General features: G+C 39.3%; 1 protein-coding gene across 1 annotated transcript; it reads right to left on the reverse strand.

Annotated features, from left to right (window-relative positions):
- Positions 1-781: 781 nt before the first annotated feature.
- Positions 782-20,142, reverse strand: st8sia2 (ST8 alpha-N-acetyl-neuraminide alpha-2,8-sialyltransferase 2). Its single transcript, XM_027004604.2, has 6 exons — positions 19,979-20,142; positions 17,255-17,311; positions 16,417-16,569; positions 15,954-16,211; positions 3,556-3,849; positions 782-1,159 (listed from the first exon to the last, which is right to left on the reverse strand). Exons 1-6 carry the CDS (start codon positions 20,074-20,076, stop codon positions 874-876), a joined length of 1,146 nt encoding a protein of 381 aa, XP_026860405.2. The 5' UTR covers positions 20,077-20,142; the 3' UTR covers positions 782-873.
- Between the last annotated feature and the right edge of the window lie 1,195 nt (positions 20,143-21,337).

Genomic DNA, 21,337 nt, shown 5'->3' on the forward strand with positions numbered 1-21,337 from the left:
ATTCACGTCACACAATGTCTCAGAGTTGGCTGAATACACTTAGAGCACCCAAGTATGGAGATTAAAAAACAAAACTAAATAGTCACAGTCCCCAAAGGTCCTCTGCTGTCAGCCATCCTTGTGTAAGCAGGGGTCTGTGTGAACAGCTGGCTGGGTTCTGGACTCGACTGCAATCTCGCCAAGTTTGCATACTAGTGCTGCAGTATTTGATGTCTTACACTTAAAAAAAAAAGATCTGTCTGGGAGTTACAATTCTGTTCGTTAAGCAAACATTCCAAAGGTAACTCAAACAACGTGTCACATTTGAAAGCTTGAGTCTGTGAGTGTCATTGTACCAGGTTCTATAAAGTACAAATGCTCATGCTTACAGTTTCTTACCCTGTATGTCTCTCCACTGACACCTCATTTGAAATATGAATAATTTCAATGAGTAGAATTAAACTAATTAACCAGAAAATATTTAACTGATATTAAATTATTTGAGATGTTGATACTTAAATAATTTAGAGGCTGTATGAATAATCACAAAACATTGCAAACATTTTAACAGCAAAAAAGACAATAAAGGGAATGCATGACACTTAAGTGTTTCCATCTTGTGGCTAAACTAATGTACTGCAACACTAAGAAAAATCCCAGCTGTATTACTGGGGATGCATACTGCATTGCTGGGGACATTCAATAAAATCCATTTTTTTGAACTTAGCCTTAATATATAAATAAAATTTGCTTCATAAGATGTGATCAACAGGCTCTCTATCTGACAGCAGAGACTGCGAGACTGCTAAGTCTTTCTTCCAAAGACCACTTTCGGTATTTGTTAACCTCCGTCTTCCACTATAACAGCAGATATGTATGGCCAACTTGTAATGATCAGGTTGGGGGCTCGCAGGTCCCTGTGTGCAGCTGCAGCGCCCCCTGGCTGTGGAGAGTGCTCAGTGTCCTAAACTCCAGTGGCATGGTATGGGGGCTGCTACTTGATGTGTACTGGTATGTTAGCGCGTCGTAGTAGTGGTATTTAACTGGCTTGCCTTCGGGCCCATGCGAGAAAGGCCAGAAGCCGTAGAGGTGGATCTCATCACAGAAGCGTGTGGCCATCGTGTACATAAGAAGCCCGGTGGTAGGTCGTTTGATCTGGATGTTGTTGGTCAGCCAGTACCTTTTGCAAGACAGCATTGGTTATAGATTGCAAACTGCAGACTGCATTACACCACCACATTATTATCTACAGTCCTTATAGATCCATCTACCCTGTCAGCTTGCTGTAGGAGAAGCACTAAAGTATTATATTTCACATGAGTCACAGCAACCTCTACTGTCATTTCTCATGCCTAACCTGACTATGACCTTATGGTATGTGTTGGACTTATGTCTTTTGTGTAGATTTATTATTGCATGCATTTGATGCAAATTTGATGCAAGTTATAGTCAGGTTATTTAGAAAACATACAGTGAGCTGTCATAGCAAGTTGGTTTGGGCCTAATGGCAATTCAGAGGACTACATTATTATTATTCAATAAGTGCAGGGTTTGAGTCACCTGCTCTCTCAGATTACTCCTCTTCTTATATAATATGATTTATCTTCTGCAAATATATATTAATAATGTATATCATGCAATCCAGTTCCATTTAGACTACCTCTGGCCATCCAAGTCAACTAGCTAGAACTGGGCTTGTCCTGGACCTTTTAATATGTCAGAAATCCAAAACTTTTGAAAGGTTTCACAATGACCACAGATACAAGTTACTTAGACAACTATCCCAGCACCCTGACAATGTCCACTGACTTGAGGTGTTCAAACATTGATTAATCAGACCAAGAAAGGAGAAGGCTCAGTGATGTTAATATGGCAAAGTAAATGTATACAAAAAAGAACTAATTGTGGAGGTGCCAAACATTTTATTTATTTACTGTGTGAGCAGTTTGTATCACAATAAGATTTTATTTCCTCATGGTGCTGAGCAGAACACTCTCAGAAATACAGTTTTAGCGCAACATTGGTGATCTGATGCACAAAATGGTTGTTTCTGGTTTTAAATTATTTATTTATTTACAGCAGAGGACATTATTTGTAAAATTAAGCTAAATGACCATTTAAATAGCTTCTGGGCATCAAGCACTAACATCTCCTGAATATCCTGCACAGTAAAGAATAATGCTTATTGTAATATGGCAACCTGCACATACATCTGTGGCTTACTTTCATTCCTAATCTCACACTCTTGATCAAGTTAAGGGTCTTCAAGAGTATGTAAATATGAGAGCCAGGAATGAGAGATTAAACTTAGAATTAGCAGATCTGAAGGAGCATTGTATGTTAGGGTGAATCTGGACAACTTCATTTCACCTACTGTAAAGGAGCCTTGGAAACTTAAAGAATCGCAGAGGTATGCAAAATCCTTCTCTAGGCTGGTCTCAGTAGTCTCGATAGTCTCAAAATAATTGGGGTGGACTTAAGAGACACTGACCCCGCTTCTAGCCGTAGCTATCCATTCCGCCCTGAATCATCTGCACACTCGGTCAGCACCCTCACTCTGTCTACATGTGGTACTGTTCATTCAGGATTTATGTGTTTGTATGTGTGAGTGTGATGTCAAAGGGTGTGCAGTCCTACATTATGACCCTCTGTCTGGGTCCTTCATTCACTCGTGGCTCGTAAAACTGCCTCACACAATGCCTGTGTTAACACAAACCATGCAATCAAGAAATATTTTCTATTTTCCCTCAGTTATAACTCCTAGTGTTTTCACTGGATCTGGATACTATGGTCTAGGCAATTTGGGCTGTCATTAGGACAAAATATGTATGCTTCTCACAATGACCGCTCCACAGACTAACACCAACATCTTTGATAGAAATTATATTGTATTGAGTCCATTTTTTAAAATTAGCCAAAGAAATGAGCAACAATCTTATGATTGGAAATGATATGACCTACTGAAGCAGTAGTTATCTTTATTGAAATCTGTAGCTTTAAATATGTATTCAGAATGGAACTTAGGAAAACATGTGCATGCTGTTTCGTATGTGAGGACGATAAATGCTGGCTAGTACCTATGGCTTGGAATGAGATTTGTAAAAAACATCATCTGGGGAGAGGTCAGCAAAGGATGCAAAGGTCAAGATATTTATAGAGTACTGGGGCAGATACACAACCCTAGTGGGAGGGGAGTGGGGCTGACTATGATCATCATGTCCTTTTAAAGAGAGTCTGATAAACAGAAGCCACTGTTCATCTCCAATTCAAACCCAGTCTGCTATTAACTAAAGTAGTGTAAGCAAACTGAAAACACATGCCACATCAAACAATAGCTTGTTTATTTAAATAAAATGTAAAAATATGTATTAAAATGTACCTTGGATTTTGCCTGTTTTGCATGCACAGTTGTTTTCTGTTCCGCACTAAGCACCTGTACCTTGTTAGTAGTGTTAAAGCTGTTAGCAGTGTTAAAGCCTGAGATAAAAATAGCAAGATGAGCATGAAAGCTCTCGCTCACAAACACATGCATATGTACACACACACACACACACACACAAACACACATACACATACCCTCTGACAGCATGGAGCAGGCGCAGGGAGGGGAAGGCAGCATGCACATTGCCCGTGTGGGAAAGGATCAGACGGATGGCTCGCTCCACCCGCTCCTCTCCGCCCTTGGCCATGAAGGCAGGGATCCAGAGCACGCTGCTGCCCAGCTCCCGCAGCCGCTGCACGAACTGCTGCCTCCATTCCTCGCTGCTCAGGTCCTGAAAGACACGCTCCACTACCGACGGGTTCATGGTCACAAGGCCCGTGCGAACGCCCACGTCTTTTACATAGTGCTCAATTGGAGCGAGGTTACACCTACACCCCACACACGTACACACACAAACACACACAGACCACCATGAGCACAGATGCCACACCTTACGATACATGCACTCTTTCCAGCTTCTAGTTATGGTCTTGGAATATAAAACTGAATTGGTTATTATTAACGTGCAGTATTTCCATATGAATGTATTCAGGCTATACAAAATTATTAACATATACATGAAAAGTTATCTTTAAAAAAGTTTAATATAGGAACAGGGTACTTTACAGTGATAATATTAAGGTGCTTACCTTGCTAATAATACATAATACTGATGAGGTACTATTTAATACATTCATGCAAATTGGCCCCATCAGCCTTCACTCACTATAATGCATGTTAGCGTGCTTGTGTGAGGTATTCCTTAAACTTTAGTGTCCAAGAAGACAGACTATTTGCTCTGTGTCGCTCTCACTATACAGTAATGAATAAATCCCCTCTCATCAAACTCATCTCAGCATGAAAGCTCAGAAGTCATCAAAGCACACAACGATGGTATTGCATCCACAAACAAATATTGGACCGTAGTTATGCATATCCTAGAGGAAGGCTCACTTATACCAAAGGCCCAGTTAAAATAGCATGCTTGTATGATACATGTCTACATGCTTATATACAAGAGTTCAAGTTCAAGTTCAAGTTCGGTTTATTTGTCACATACATAGTCATACACAGTACAACACGCAGTGAAATGGTGGAGAGTGCTCTGTCCAAACTGAGGAAGAGAACCAGGGGTGCATAGAGAAAAAAATATATATACAGATAAACATATATTCTATGTATGTACAAAAATATATTAACAATGTATGTACAATATATGTATATTATGATTATATACACAATGTACAATGTATATGGTTGAGTATATATGTACACAATCTACAGAATGTACAGATCCATTGTATAGTACCATATCTACAGTTGTTGTAACAGGTTAATTGAGTATAAATCTAAATCTATATATACAGATGTACAGATATACAGTCATGTTATGTGGTGGTGGTCCCCACAGTTTATCAGTTTCCCTGATTCAGGGCCCGAATGGCCTGTGGGAAGAAGCTCCTCTTCAGCCTCTCTGTCTTGGCCTTCAGGGAGCGGAAGCGCCTCCCTGACCTCAACAGAGAGAAGAGTCTATTGTTGGGATGGGTGGGGTCCTTCACAATTTTCCTGGCCTTGGTTTGGCACCGCTTGTAGTAGGTGGTCTGCAGGTCAGGAAGTTCCGAGTGAGTGATGCGCTCTGCTGAACGCACTACCCTTTGGAGTGCTTGTCTGTCCTGCTTGGTGCTATTTCCAAACCAGACTGTGATGTTCCCCGTGAGGATGCTCTCGATAGTGCAGGTGTAGAAGTTCCGCAGTACCTTGGAGGGCAGTCTGAAGTCCCTTAGGCGTCTGAGGTGGTAAAGACGCTGACGAGCCTTCTTTGCCAGGGAGATGGTATGGCGGGACCAGGACAGGTCCTGCGAGATGTGAACACCAAGGTACCTGAAACTATCTACTCTCTCCACCGTGGTTCCACTGATCGTCACAGGTTGGTAGTGCCGCTCCTGCTTCTTGCTGCAATCCACGATCAGCTCCTTTGTCTTACTGACGTTTAGGAGGAGATTATTTTCCTGGCACCAGTTTTCCAGGTGTTTAATCTCCTCCAGGTAGGCCCTCTCGTCGTTGTCCGAGATCAGACCCACGACAATGGTGTCATCAGCAAACTTGACAATGGTGTTAGAGCTGGAAGTGGCTGTGCAGTCGTAGGTGTACAGTGAGTAGAGCAGGGGGCTTAGGACACAACCCTGAGGAGCTCCAGTGCTGAGGGTGAGGGTGGATGAGGCGCAGTTGCCCACCCGTACTGATTGTGGTCTGTCTGTTAGGAAGTTGGAGATCCAGTCGCACAGGGATGTATGCAGTCCTAGATCTCCCAACTTAGTAGTGAGTAGGGAGGGAATGATAGTGTTAAATGCTGAACTGTAGTCGACAAATAGCATTTTAACATAATTTCCCCTCCCTTCGTCCAGGTGAGTCAGTGTAGTGTGGAGCAGATGTGCAATCGCATCGTCAGTGGAGCGGTTGTGGCGGTATGCAAACTGCAGTGGGTCCGTGGAGGCTGGCAGTGAAGATGTGATGAAGTCTCTAACTAGCTTTTCAAAGCACTTCATCACGACTGATGTGAGGGCGACAGGGCGGTAGTCATTGAGGTCGGAGGGTCGAGGTTTCTTCGGGACGGGGACGATGGTGGACCGCTTGAAGCTGGAGGGGACAATACCGAGCGTCAGGGAGAGATTGAAGATGTCGGTGAATACCGGGGCTAGCTGATCTGCGCAGGCTTTGAGGACCCTCCCGCAGATACCGTCTGGTCCCCTCGCCTTCCTGGTATTCACCCTTTTAAACACTCTCCGTGATGATGAGAGGGCGCTGTTCTATGGTGGGCCCCGCGCATGTGCCATTGGCTGCGCCGATAGTGCCATTTGCACTAGCGCCGTTAGCATTGGCGCTGTTAGCACTAGCGCCGTTAGCATTGGCGCTGTTAGCACTAGCGCTGCTAGATGTAGCCTCGAAGCGAGCAAAGAATGTATTCAGCTCGTTCGCCAGAGACTCATCCGCACTCATCAGCCCAGAGGGTGGGCTCCTGTAGTCCGTGATCATCCGTAGTCCCTGCCACAGGGATCTAGAGCCACTCTGCTGGAACTGTGTCTCTAGTTTCTTCCCGTAGCGCCGCTTCGCCTCCCTCACCGCCCTGCGCACTCCGTATGCTGCAGACTTGTACTCGTCCATGTTCCCGCTGATGATCCCCGCATTGTAGGCAGCAGTGCGAGAGTTCAGAGCCTCGCTCTAGTATCTATTTCACACTGAAGAAACCAAGACTTGCAGTAAAAGAGAAGGTTTTAATGAGTCTTACTAAGCCTTGTGATCAGAACAGCCTGCAAGGTAGACTAGGGTACAGTCTGTTCTAGGTTGGAGACTATAGATGCATTGACTGAGTCAGAGAATGAGCAGTTCAAACAGAGACTCCATGGTAAACCTGCCTAGCTTGAGGCTGATGTGGGTCTAGGAAACAAATCTAGTATCTATTTCACACTGAAGAAACCAAGACTTGCAGTAAAAGAATGACACTGAACATTTTGGAAGCAAAGATTCTGTGCAAAGGCAGACAAACGTCAAGTCAGAAGCATGCAGCAGAGCAAGAAACTCCTCATTAAAATTTCAAATGAATATCTGAGACTTTTCCAAATGTCACATTTGCTCAGAAAGTACCTAATTGCTATGCTGTACAGCTGAGAAACCTAGCAGTTCATCAGATATAGCAACAGGTCAACAAGAGGAACTGTAACAAGAGCATTCCAAAACCTGCAAGTACTGCAGAGAGGTTAGGAACTCTGCCTGGGCATTCCATCAAAGGTTCTGAAAACCTAATCAACTATAAAAAAAAAACAAAAAAACATGCTCACACAGGCCTTAATACAAAAGTATAAGTATTTTGTAGAAACATATTTCACCAGTATAGTTATTTAATCATACCTGTATTAGTCTGTTGACCATCGGTTGCTAAGTAACAACAACGGACACTACTCAGGTTAAAGAGATGAGCTGCTCCTATTTTAGCAGACGTTGTAAATAAGGAAACCTCTTTGCTTTATTTTTATTTACATTTGAAAAACAGCTTTATAAAAGCAAAGCACAAAAGCACCCAGGCTCATATATTATCATCAATAATTGGAACAGTGCAGAGCCAGGAATGTTTGAAGGATCCATGAGCACACTCTAGTAGAGAGCAGGAATTTAAAGTTAAAGGCAGAATCACAGATAGAAAAAAGAGTCAGAGGCCAAAAACAGTGGGCAGCTGAGATCAAAACACAAACACAAACTCTTGACACCATGCTTAGGAATGCAGTGAGACATTAACACAGCTTCACAAAGAGTGGTGTGAGTGGGAGAGTTTTGTAAGGAAGCTGATGAGGGAGAATATGGGACAGGTATACAGGGCCTTGAAAAAGTATCAATACCCCTTGAACTTTTCCACATTTTTTCGTTACCTACAAACTTAAATGTATTTTACTGGGAATGTATGTGATAAATGAACACAAAGTAGCAAGTAATTGTGAAGTGAAAAGAAAATGATACATGGTTTTAAAATTTTTAATAAATACAAATCTGGAAAGTGTAGCGTGCATTTGTATTCAGCCCACCTGACTCAATCCTTTGTGGGACCACCGTTTTCTGCCATTACAGCTGCAAGTCTTTTGGGGTATGTCTCTACCAGCTTTGCACATCTACATCTTAAATTTTTGCCCATTCTTCTTTGCAAAATGGCTCAAGCTCAGTCAGATTGGATGGAGAGCATCTGTGAACAGTAATTTTCAAGTCTTGCCACAGATTCTCAATGGGATTTAGGTCTGGACTTTTACTGGGCCATTCTAACACATGAAAGTGCTTTGGTCTAAACCATTCCATCGTAGCTCTGGCTGTATGTTTAGGGTCGTTGTCCTGCTGGACGGTGAACCTCTGCCCCAGTCTCAAGTCTTTTGCAGCCTCTAACAGGTTTTCCTCCAGGATTGCCCTTTATTTATCTCCATCCATCTTCATATCAACTCTGACCAGCTTCCCGGTTCCTGCTGAAGAAAAGCATCCCCACAGCATGATGCTGCCACCGCCATGTTTAAAGGTGGGGATGGTGTGTTCAGGGTGATGTTCAGTGTTAGTTTTCCACCATAGTGTTTTGCATTTAGGCCAAAAAGTTCAACTTTGGTCTCATCTGACCAGAGCACCTCCTTCCACCTGTTTGCTGTGTCCCTTACATGGCTTGTGACAAACTGCAAACGAGACTTCTTATGGCTTGCTTTTAAAAGTGCCACTTCTTGCCACTCTTCCATAAAGGCCAGATCTGTGGAGTACACAGCTAATAGTTGTCCTGTGGACAGATTGTTCTACCTGAGCTGTGGATCTATGCAACTCTTGCAGTTGTGCCATACTCCTTCCATTTCTGGATGATTGATTTAACAGTGCTCTGTGAGATGTTCATATCTTGGGATATTTTTATAGCCTAAACCTACTTTACATTTCTCCACAACTTTATCCCTAACCTGTCAGGTGTGTTCCTTGGTTTTCATGATGCTGTTTGACCACTAATATTCTCTAACAAACCTCTGAGGTCTTCACAAAACAGCTGTAGTTACACTGAGAATAAATTACACACAGGAGGACTCTATTTGCTAATTTGGTGACTTTTGAAGGAAATTGGTCACACTGGATGTTATTTAGGGGTATCAGAGTACAGGGGGAATAAAAATGCATGACACTTTCCAGATTTTTATTTATTAAAATATTTGAAAACCATGCATCATTTTCTTTTCACTTCAATTACTTGCTACTTTGTGTTTGTTTATCACATAAAATCCCAATAAAATACATTTACGTTTGTAGGTTTAACATGAAAAAATGTGGAAAAGTTCAAGTATCAAGTTCAACGAATCAATTTATCAATATTTAAATAAATTTCAATAAAGAATTTTTGAAACTACAGTACATCCATGTACACAATTCACTTTCACTGTATATGTGAAAAAAGGATGGAAGCTTAACACTAAATAATACAAAGCAGATAAGGCTTTGAAAAACTAACAAACAGAAATAAAATCCCTGAGTTGTAGCAAAATATGGGCTACTATTTATAAGGTACATTTCTATATGTCTCAAGGTGCTAAATGTCATTTGATATATTCTTAACTTACTGTAAAAACAATTGCTACACTTTTTAAAAGTATCTGAGTACAAGTCTTTATGAAGGAACATGTCTAATAATAAATGAAAACATTTTGAATGTTTGCTAATGGTGGTTGGTCATTCTATTGCAGTTAAAACTAAATGCCTTGCCAAACAGATTATGAAAATCCAACACACTGGGACTAAGGACTTACACCAAAAACTCAATGAGGTATTTTGGACTTAAGACTTTATCCTGAATGTTGAATACCTGTACCCTCTACATTTCAGACAGTACCAGAATATGTGTGTATTGGTTGCTGGGGATATGATCACAAAAAGAGAAAGAATTTCAGAGAAGTTTGACAACTTCTGTTGGAATACTTTACCCAATTCAAGACTTTAAACTCCATAACATTGTGTCTCACACATAGGATGTACGAACATTACGTAGGACAGACATTCAAAACTATCACTCTAACTCCCAGTTCAATTTGTGCTCTAATGCTTGAGAGAGGAAGATTGCTATATAATTTCAGTTATCTATATGTGAATGCTGCAGCTGGCTAAAATTGAATCTAAAAGGTTACTTGATGAAAAATTGAGAATACTGACAAAGTAAGACTTGTAGATAATGGAAAATATATTTTGAGGGTACACTAAACCTTTTAGAGCGTTACTAGAAAGAATAGTCCATCTGTGTGTGTAATATATATATATATATATATATATATATATATATCTCTACTTGAACTAATTTTTTTTTTTTTTTTTTTTTTTTTTTTTTAAGTTCAAGTCGAGATGGTGCAAAGTAATTATTTGAATCTATAGAAGATTCCAGAGATGGCGAGTGCAATCCATAATAGCATCGTATTTGATTGTGCATTCTGACTCACCTAATCATCATGTTTCAGCTCCCGATGCTGCAGCGATGGGAATAAACCAGCGCTGATAACGAACAGAATGTGCGTGGTGTGGATTCTAATATCCTGCACCAACTGGTTCCCTATAAAGCCAGTGTGAATCAGAATATCGTAGAATCTTTAAACAAATGATTTGAAAGAGCTGTGACAAAAACTGGAATGCGCATATACAGTACCTTTCAAAAGTAGTCAGGCTCCTTAATGGTCATCAGATTTGTCTTAATTACAAATTTCATTTTATTATTTTGCTCTTTGCAACACTTTATTTAAGGAGGCGGGCGCATGTGCGGAGAAGAGCGAGATTTATTATGGGCAAATCCAAAATCAGAGTCGTTGTAGTAGTCCAGGGTCATAGAGCCAACACGGATAGCACGGGGATACAAGATTCAACAAACACGAGTACACGAAAGTAAACAGGGGAACAGGGGAATCAGAATATAACAAAAGACTAGGGAACACGACGGGTAGGATAACAAAACAGGCTAACAAACTAAGGCTTTGAAACATCCCGACAGCAAACCAAACACAATGACCCTAACACAAACGGCACAAATCAAAACAATCAAAGAAACACTCAACGAACAGCCAAAACAGGGAACACGATACGGTTTAAATACGTGTACTAAACGAGGGACAGGTGTGGAAAATCAATCGAGGGGCGGAGAAAACGAAACTATGGCATGGAATTAAAATACACAAGACAGGGGAAACACGGAACACGGAAGATGGGAAGGACTAATCGTGACAGTTTTACAAGACTGGCCATCAGAATTTATTAATTTTGTGATATTTATTGATATTTGTTTTAGGTATGAAAATATTCTGTAACCAAATTAGTAACGGAAAAAAGCTATTTGCACTGTGTATTCAAGCCCTGTGCTTTGAAATCTCCAAGTTAACTTCAAACTTGCCCCTACTTCTGATACATTCAAATAGCTTGTAACATTTGGTGAACAGAGTCAAATGCAGTAATACGAAGTAGTTTAATCCGACAAGGGCAATTAAAGTCATAGTCAAACACAAGCAGAAGTCAATAACCAAAGACAATCCAACCAGGTAAACAACTCCAAACAGACGGAAAGAGATGAGAGAAACCGGAGAAAAACATATAACAGTTATCCAAAGACTCAAAAACGTTAGGCAGGCAAATTAGTCTTTGCAAAGTCTGAAAGAACACAGAGACTATACAGAGACACATAAGGGTAACGAGATTAGGGTGAGACTAATAATCCGGCGACTGGAAATGAACGGGGTTTGTAGGTAACATTTTCCTTGGAAGACTGTGCTCTTGTGGCAGACATGACAATGTTTTCTGGATAAAAATCCCTCTTAACTCTAGCCTACTGTACTGGCTAGGATACATTCTATGAGTAAATTATACTTTTGTAAATCACTCTGGATAAGAAGGTCTGCTAAATGTCCTAGAAGTAAATGTAATTCTTGTATCATTGGTATGGCTGGGAATCTGAAGGAAATCTATGAAAATTAAGAATATAACCTAGCAATAAAGTTCCAGTCATGAAGTAGACAGGGAAAGACTCCAAAATAATATCCACATTTGTGTATATCCCTGTGAGAACTGTTGGAACAACTGTGAGGAAGCTGCACTATACCATCCAGGAACTGCCTAGACAAGGTCGTTCTTCAAAACAGAGCATCAGAGCAAGACAGGGGCTTGTGAGGGAAGCCTCACTGAAACCATCAATCACTCTGAAGTAGCGACACAGCGCAGTGGATGAGAGTGTAGTAAAGATACACCAATCAAGAGCTCTGCATACAGAGGGCCTGTAGGAGGGTGGCTCTCAAGAAGCCACTACTGAAGGAAAAACACTTCAAAGCATGGCTGGTGTTTGCCAGAAAGCACCAGAGTGACCCAGTTGTAATGTGGAATGATGTTGTGTGGTCAGTTGGGACAACAATTAGAATTTTTGCCACATTTCATAATGCTATGTGGGGCACAAACCTAACCCTGCCCATTCCTTTGCAAACACTATCCTAACAGTGAAGTATAAAAGTGTGTAGGAGCAACAGTTCGATATCCCTGGAGGTCAAGGGGTTCCTATGCCTGGCAGATTAAAGAATAGCTATGAAAAGCTTCTGCTTTGTTTCCACAGAGAACCCAAGACAATAAAATAGTGATAACAAAAAAATTGTGCTGGCCAAGACTCAACTTAAGAAACTTTTCTACCAGAGTGTGTATGACCTTGCTTGACTGGCAGACAGGTACAGACTAGTATGTGCACTCTCTAGCCTCAGAATATTAAGTGGAGAAAAACACTTTCATAAAAAACACAGTTCTTTAACAACACCGAAATGGAAATTTCACAAGAAATTCATAACATCTTGAGACCTGTGTCATTTGTGTAATGATACTGTGTTGCATGAATGTGTAAGCCATTATTTTCCTGAATTGTATGTAAAAAAAATACAAGATATACTATGTTTGATCTTGAGTTAAATGAGAAATCCTGCCTGAAACAATGAGATGACTTTCAACATTGTGTGATACACCTGTTACATGGTAAGTACATAAACTGTAACTTTATTTCCAGTTATAAAAAAACAGGCCTGTGAAGGGGGTGAAATGGGAGGTAGCCCACAAACCACTGCTGCTGAAGCAATCAACATGGACCAGATGTGACAGAAATATGCACACTGCCCAGCTCTACACCCTGTATATTACAACATCTCATATTTCAAGATGGCCAGTTGGTTTCTTATGAACAATTTCAGAGTTGAACCTTCGGTTTCAACTTCTCACTTCGACTTCAGCATAATGAATGCTCATCAAAGACAGTATGAAATAATGTGGAACAAGTGCATGAGGGATGTTTCTGTAATTCCCAGAACATCAACAAGGAGACTGAAGATTCAAGCTAGGCCTCTCAGTCAACTCAAGAACATACTGAATGTAAATATGTTTCATTCCCCACTTTTCCTCTCCAAGGTTTTCAAGGTGATTAGTCTTGATACTGTGACTTTACAGAACAAGGGGAAATTCTGCCATTGTCAGTTGAACTAGTCCTACTCTTTGAATTGATTTTTTTTAAATAGTAATCATTCTTCATAAATACCTTTTTTTTAAGTAACCATTCCTCACAAATACCATTCCTCATAAATACATGTCTCATAAATACCATTCACCCAAAGTACCTATTAGCGGACCAAAGAGCCACATGCTTTGCCTGAGCTCCACTATGCTGATCAAAGCCATATGCCTATTTAGTTTACCTTTGCCACTGCATTGCAGCTACCTGTTTTTTGATGGAAAATAAAGAAGACTTTATTTCAGTCTCACCTCTTGCTCCTTATGTGCCGCCACCAACACACTTACATTATTCTTGACTTTTGTTCTAAATGCTTTATTAGTAAACGTTGTGTTTTACCCTTATGTGTGTCTCTTATAACAGCTAGGAAAGCACTCCATTAAATCTGAGTGAGCAAATTTCCTGCAGACATTGAGAAAGTTGTTACTAGTTTTATGATTAATTTAAGTTAACCATCAAGTGTGTCACATTCTGGAGCTATTTGTCCTGTTGGACTGGAGTCCTGTTTATTAGAATTATTATTATATATTAGTTAATTAATTATGATTACTAGTAATTAATTACCATTACTATTGCATTATTACTATTAATTAATTTAGAGTAATAATTAAAAAAGAACTACTGTAACGGCCCTCTCCTCCCTGACTCCTCCCCCAAGGTCTACGTAGGGTCTCATTGGTGTTTGTCATCATGGTTGTGTGTGTGTGTGTGTGTGTGTGTGTGTATGTGTGTGTGTGTCTTTCCCCCTTATTAGTCCATCATTTGTTGGACCTGTCACTAGTTTCACTCCCTGTTATCTTATGTATTAAAAGCCTTCTGTTTGTTCTTGTGTTTGTCGGTGTTTGACCTTACATATGCTGATCTTCGGCTGCCTTGCTGTATTCTGCCTGTGGTCCTTTGTTGTGTTTTCCATCCTGTTATCACTTGTTGCATTTTGTTTTGCTAACGTTCAGTAGCATTCTTTGTGTTTTGTTCAATTTTTGTTGCTTGTCCCATAAACTCAGTGTTTGAGTGATGATGCTCGCCTCGGCACCCTGCCTCTGCCTCCTTACAACATGACACCTACAAGTGGCAGCATCACTTTATGTGAATAATTTTCCCCAGTAGGACTAGGTATTGTGTTAAAACTGGATAGATATGTGGTACAAAATACAGCACAATTCCTCAAGACAACCTGTTTCAGTCTGCTCAAAAAACACAAAAACATGATTATTCACCAGAATGATACCAGGCACAAGGCCAACGCAACACATCAGCAAGTGAATCGTGAAAAAAGGTGAATGTTGAACAATGGATGGCCAAGTCAAAGTCCAGATCTCAATCCCATTGAGAGTCTGTGGCACTAAAGTTTCAGTCCATGAGCATCATCCAAACAACCTGAAAACCCAGAACAATCTGCCATGAAGGATGGCTGAAATTCACTTCAAAACAGTGTGTGTAAAGGTGGTACTACATCAAAAAGTGGTTTTACCAAGTGCTAGTCTGTTTCAGTTTTTAATTTTTTAAAGATCTGCTGATCTTAAAATGATTTCCCCCCCAAAATTTACTTTGGCTGAAAAATACTGGCTGAAACAATCTGTATAAGTGTCATGTGTAATCCAGAAACCTTTAATGACTTCAATCCTTTTGAATGGCACTTGTTTAATAACTGAGTTAATTACCATCTTGCAATTTTTTGCAGTAAACCACAATAAAGGAATAGAAGGGTTCTGACTATGTAAGTGATTTTGATACTTGACAAAGTCTTATCTGTATGAGCACCCAAAAGCTGGACTTCCTGCTTTGTCATTGCAAGACCTCAGTATTTTCTATGTGCTACACATGAACGAGCATGGGGAGAAATTCAGCTTCAGACAAGATGGAATCATATGCATGTATGTGCATGCATTCTAATTGATCTTAAAATGAGATTTTCTGAATGTCATTATAATTTAATTCAAAGGTAAAACACATGCTTCTTATCAGGGCCTTCTATATCAAGTAGTTTTCAAAGTGTTTCAAAGTTTTCCCTTGGTTGCTCTTCCTAATGGCTGTCAGCAACTTAGGAAATGAATGAACAAAAAACTGCCAATCATTCTGAAAGCAACATTCTTCCTCAGGTAATCATACACTGTCACAATTGTGTGCTGAGCAATTACATTTTTTTGCAAGTCTTCCCAAAAAGCTTTCTTGTACAGTGCAACAATGTCTTCATGCACTATTTTCAATGGTGCAACCATCTTTCAAATGTTTGCCCTCCCTCAAGGAAGTGACTCTGCTAGTTATACAGCAACCTAATTAACTGATAAAAAATGTATTTCTAACAGTTCTTCAATATATTTATTTATGTCATTAATTACTTGTTACAGTCATACCAAACACCTTACTATTAAATGAAAACTTGTGGGCAAAGGAAGTATGCAATCACATTCTCACATCTTTATAAAATAGTCTTACCTGATGATAAAGTCATGAGAATCAATCTCTGGACCACAGCTGCTGTTTAGCAGTATGCCAGAATTGCCAACAATTGCACACCGTTTGTAGTGCTGGTTCTTCATGGGAGACACAGTGGGAAGAAGGCGGTACAAGTTCTCTGAGATGTTAGTGGTGCTCCGACGGTCGAAAATATAATGGATGACATCTCCGGGCTTGTAGGTGCTTTTTAGGATGGAGATGTCCCTCTCAGCATCTAGGAACCTTAAAATATTCTTTCTGGAGGAGTCATAAAGAATGAAAAAAAGTTGACAAAAAAACATTTGGCAGAATACAATAAATATGGTAAATACATAAAACATATATAACTGAATAAGCAATGCTAAAAAACATGTTGGCAAGGATAAAAATACTTAGATCCTTCACTTTTTGACATGTGCATTTCTGTAGAGTCAGACAGCCTAAACTGAAAGACGCTGACTACCTGATGAGACTGGCCAGAGTGCGGTTGAACATCCAGTCTGAAGTTGAGGAACTGCTACTGTTGTTCTTTGATAATGAAGGAGATAGAGAAGGGGAAAGAGAGGCTTCTTTGGTGCCTGCCACCGGAATGGGGTGAATCTTCAGCATTTTGTTCCTAAATATTGAAAAGAATAGAAAAATACTGAAAAAATGAACTCATACAGAAACACCAAAATGACATTACTGAAAATCTGAAAATGTTTTTTCCGACTACTATCAAAAAGATCTGCCAAAAAGAGCAACTGCTGAGAATAACTGATTTCATTTGATTTGTCTGATTTCATTTGATTTCACACAAATTCATATTCCTAGTATTTGTGAGGGTAAACATAAAGAAAACTGAACTTGTAAAGTAGTTCCATAAGTCCCACACCAAATCCAACTGTAGCAACTGTACAGAGTATATCAGTCTGTTCAGGCTACTAGCCTATTATTATTATTATTATTATTATTATTATTAATAATCAATATAAATAATAGAAATAATTTCATTTAAAAGACTTTCATCCAAAATATTTTTTGTTCTGTTTTACTATTTCAGATGGAAAAAACAAGTAATTTTCGTGGTAATATTTTATATCTTATTCCTTATTTTTTCTTTATTTAAAAATTTTGCATAATTAATCTGTAACATTTTATAATTTTAGTGTTAGGCTACTGTTATTTCTCAAAATAACCTATGTTGCAGCACAATCTTATATCAACATTATATTAATACTGCAATCAGCCCTTGAAGAATCCATATTGGTCGACCAGTAATGAATAGGGTCATCTAACGTCTGTCCAATTAAATCTCAAACCTGTTGGGATTAGTTATCAAGATATACAGGTGAAACTCCTGAGAGTGCCCAGTACTGCTGAGAACAAAGAAAATTACACTGGTTAACAAAGATTTTACAAAAACTACCTGTTACTTATGTATTTTTGCATGCTGAATGTAAATATGTTGTCAGAATTTATTTAGCACCCATAGTTTGTTTTTATCGTTGTTGTTCTAGTATACTCATATGTCATTATGTACTGTATGGAAAAGTGGTACTAAGGAAAATGCAGACTGGACAGTGAAGAGGGATGTTCCTGAGTCCAAATATAGGTGAAAATCATGCATTGTACATTTTAGAAGTACATTTGTACATATTTTAAGTGTAATGACAGCCATAATTATGAAGTAATATATACTTTAAAATGTCATTGTTCTGTCACTCAAAAAAACATGCCTGATAGAACATTTCTAAAAATTCATTTGAATTCAGCATAAAATGTGTTATAAAGTCCACCTGTTTTAGTTTGTTAAAAACATTTGTTGCCCTGTGTTACTATTTTGTAATATTTTCATAACATGAAACTATTTTCTAACGTGAAAACTACTACTTTCATAACATGAAACATGGAATTGATTTGCACAAGCAGGGTTGGGCCACTCTACTGATATTACAGATAAGTAACTAATTATTTACAAATCATTGTTCCTCTAGATAAGAAACACATGCACTTCAGTATCTTTTTCTTTACTAACAGCAGTGAAGATAGACTTTAAGGACAGAAGATCATATACATTAACATTTCACTGGTATTAGGCTTTAATCTAATTTTTGCAGTACACGTATTATTCCACCATTCAATTACATGAATGTCCTAATCTTCTACTGTGACTTCTAGATTTTTATTTACTACAAAATATAATGAGTCTCTGAAGACTGAATAATAAATGTGAAAACCAATAAATAAGTCTGCATAGGAGATCAAATGTGTTTTCTAATTTGTTTGACATCTAGTGCAAGAAACATGAAGAATCTAGTTAGGAAGGGTGGGTTTTACATTCCATCTTACAGCACCTAGAATTGTTTACAGTACACTAACAAACAAAGGCCAAGGATAATTTTTTTAATGTAACTGAGACACATTATGGAAAAAGAAGCATGTCAAGTAATCCCTCAGAAACCAATGAACTCAATATAACAATATTGCATAAGCGCTGCCCATTTAGTAATAATAATGCTTTGTCAATATGTATATCTAAATAGCATATAACAATTTTTTTTAAACCAGTAAACCTCACGACATCCAAAGTCCTTCTCAAAACACTCTCGAGTGCTTACAATGAATGATTCAAGGTTGCGAAGATTGCATTTGCCTAAACCAGCAGATTTCAGATGGGGAAAGACAAACTGCTCTGTTTCTTATTTTCTTTTGTTGTCCATGTGCTGTTGCTCTCAGCAACCCTCTAGCTTCTAACACCCCCCACCCACTACACAGGTTGCTGGGTTGACATGCATGGTCAGTGGTGAACAAACAGAGGTGCCCCAGGACTGACTGTGTACACTGGGTAATGCTATTGATTCTAGGATTATTTCTTAGGGTAGAAAAAAAACAACCATATCTGTTTTTAAATGTGTTGACTTTTCACGTATGAAGAAGGTTTTGGTCAGTGAGGGATATACACACTAGTTAAGTAATGAACAAAATCTACTGAAGTCTACATGTTCTTTAGTCCCTGGACTTCAAGGCTGTTTTAATGCTAGAATAGTGAAGTATGGTGCATCCCATATTAGGGTACATGCTGGAGTAGTGCACTTGCAGGAGTAATGTACTTCTAGGAGTAGGGTGCATGCTGTAGTAGGGTGCATGATGGAGTAGCGAATGTATAACTTGAGATGCCATGTTGTGCCTCTAGGATATGGGATCTGGGATATCTCTAATCATGGAGACACCATGCGAAGTTTAGTAAAATCCCTGAACCACATCAGAAAGGGCTTAACACTTAACTTAAAGTCATGTACCGTATAACAAGGAACAACTGTGAAAAACTGTCTCCCTCCAGAACTGACAATCTTATATCTATCAGCCATCTTCTAGTTAAATGGCTTCCTCACAACAGCAGTAGTCAAAGATAAGACCCTAGAACCTCTTAAAGACTTCCTGGGTAAAGTCAGAAACCCTGTTTGGTCCACACAAACATGTTACTTCAATATATTGTTCATTACTAGGAGTGGGGTCAGTTCACATCATACAAAACCCTAACTGGGATAACACAGGTCTAGATTAATATCTTAGCAATTACAGTGATCGTAGGGCATCATGAGGTATCTTGAGGCATCCAACTGCAAAATTCAAAGGGCTGATGTGGAGAGCTTGAAGAGACAGCCAGTTACTGAATGCGTACCCAAGACACCAAGTTTTCAGTGCGGATTGCAAACCCGAAACCTGTGATTTCTGAGACTTGTCAATTCACACATGGCAATGATTGTTTCTCCGCGCTGCTCTCTCACTAACAATGAAACAACCAATGTGCTGCATAAAGAATCCAATTACAGCACATAGATTATTACAAGTGTAACGGTAAAATCGATATAAAGTCCAAAAACAAGAGCAGAGAAAGGCAGTACACAAACATTATACATAATGTCTCGAACAGCGAAAAATCGAACGTATTAATGGTTTTCAGATCATATATTATTACGAGCTCTGAACAATACACGTGTATGTAAATCAATCATGTCCTAATTATTCTTAACTATACTTACGCAATTTTCTCCTCGACTTCAGATATATCGGCCACAACGAAGAATACCACAAGAACAGTTAGAATTCCAAACACCAGCGTTCTGAATTGAAAAGGCATGACAGACCTTGATTTCCAGGTCGGTTACCAGACGTATATCTAAGCTACTGAACAGTGTTTTTTCGCCTAGGCTCCTTTCAACAATGTTTCTACTGGCTGTTCTGGTGAATATCTATTCACACAAGATAGCAAGCAGACGATGATTTGTTTCATTGTCACATTAGGTACGCTTTACACTAATGAACGCATCAGAAAAATGATGAAACCGTCTCGTCGCGCCTTCCCTCTGTTTGATCTTTTTTTTTTTTTTTTTTTGACGGTGGCTCACAGAACACTTTCTGTGAAAACTTTAAAGAAAGGCAGGCGAACCGCAGTACACGGCGTATTCAATCTTCTGCAGTACTCCATGCTGCGAAGAACGTGCGAGGGTGCACTGGAAACATACATACCAACTGCTACAACCCGACTGCTGACCCGACTTCTCGTCATTCATTCATTCATTTTAGTGGGGCCTTATTTCTCTATTTTTTTCAAGCTATCCAGTAGAGAATGTTAGCAATAGGGAGATGTTAACACCAACTAAATTTATGTTTCATGTTAGCAGTTTTATATGCAAAATGTGTGAGACAAGCAGCTGCAATTCCAAGATACCTTGTCAACTTAATATAATTAAGTGATGCAATGTGATCTGGATGCCACCTAGATTGGCCAGCAGGGGCTGATGATGGAGTGGATGTTTTTTGGAGAAGTGAGGCTCAAGCAAATGTTTGCAGCACAAGGCAGTAACCCAGGCTGACTGCACAGCAGAGAAGGAATGTGTGCATGCATGCATTTCCTTGTCATTTTTAAACTTATTTAATAATTTTCTTTGTAGAACATTTCAGCAGTAGCTGTGACATTTCAGTAGTTCAGTTTTGTAACTGCTAGGTGTAGATATGAGTGCTATACAGCCAGTCAGTGCTGTTTTCTCTAAGCACTAAGAAGAGTGAAGTGTCTCAAAACATCAAAATTAATTAATTAAGACATGGGCTGCTTATATTTTTGGTTTGGATCAGTGGTTCTTGCCAATGGTGATATCCTTAGATGTATACTTGTCTATTCTTAGGCTGGCCCTCCTCAGGGAGAGAAAATATTATATGCAAGCCCATATGTTAGTATGAGAAATCCTGCAGCAATCTCTTCAAAGGCAAACCTGGGAGAATGAAGTTAAAACCTGTAGATAGTATAAATGGTGATTCACGAAAACTTTGGCTGCCTGATGATGCAACTGGCTGGAGAGGGCTACCTTCTCAATTTTCCTCAAATTAGAACTACCAGCTGT

Source organism: Electrophorus electricus, chromosome 4 (genome assembly GCF_013358815.1).
Source record: "Electrophorus electricus isolate fEleEle1 chromosome 4, fEleEle1.pri, whole genome shotgun sequence".
Taxonomy (NCBI): Eukaryota; Metazoa; Chordata; class Actinopteri; order Gymnotiformes; family Gymnotidae; genus Electrophorus; species Electrophorus electricus.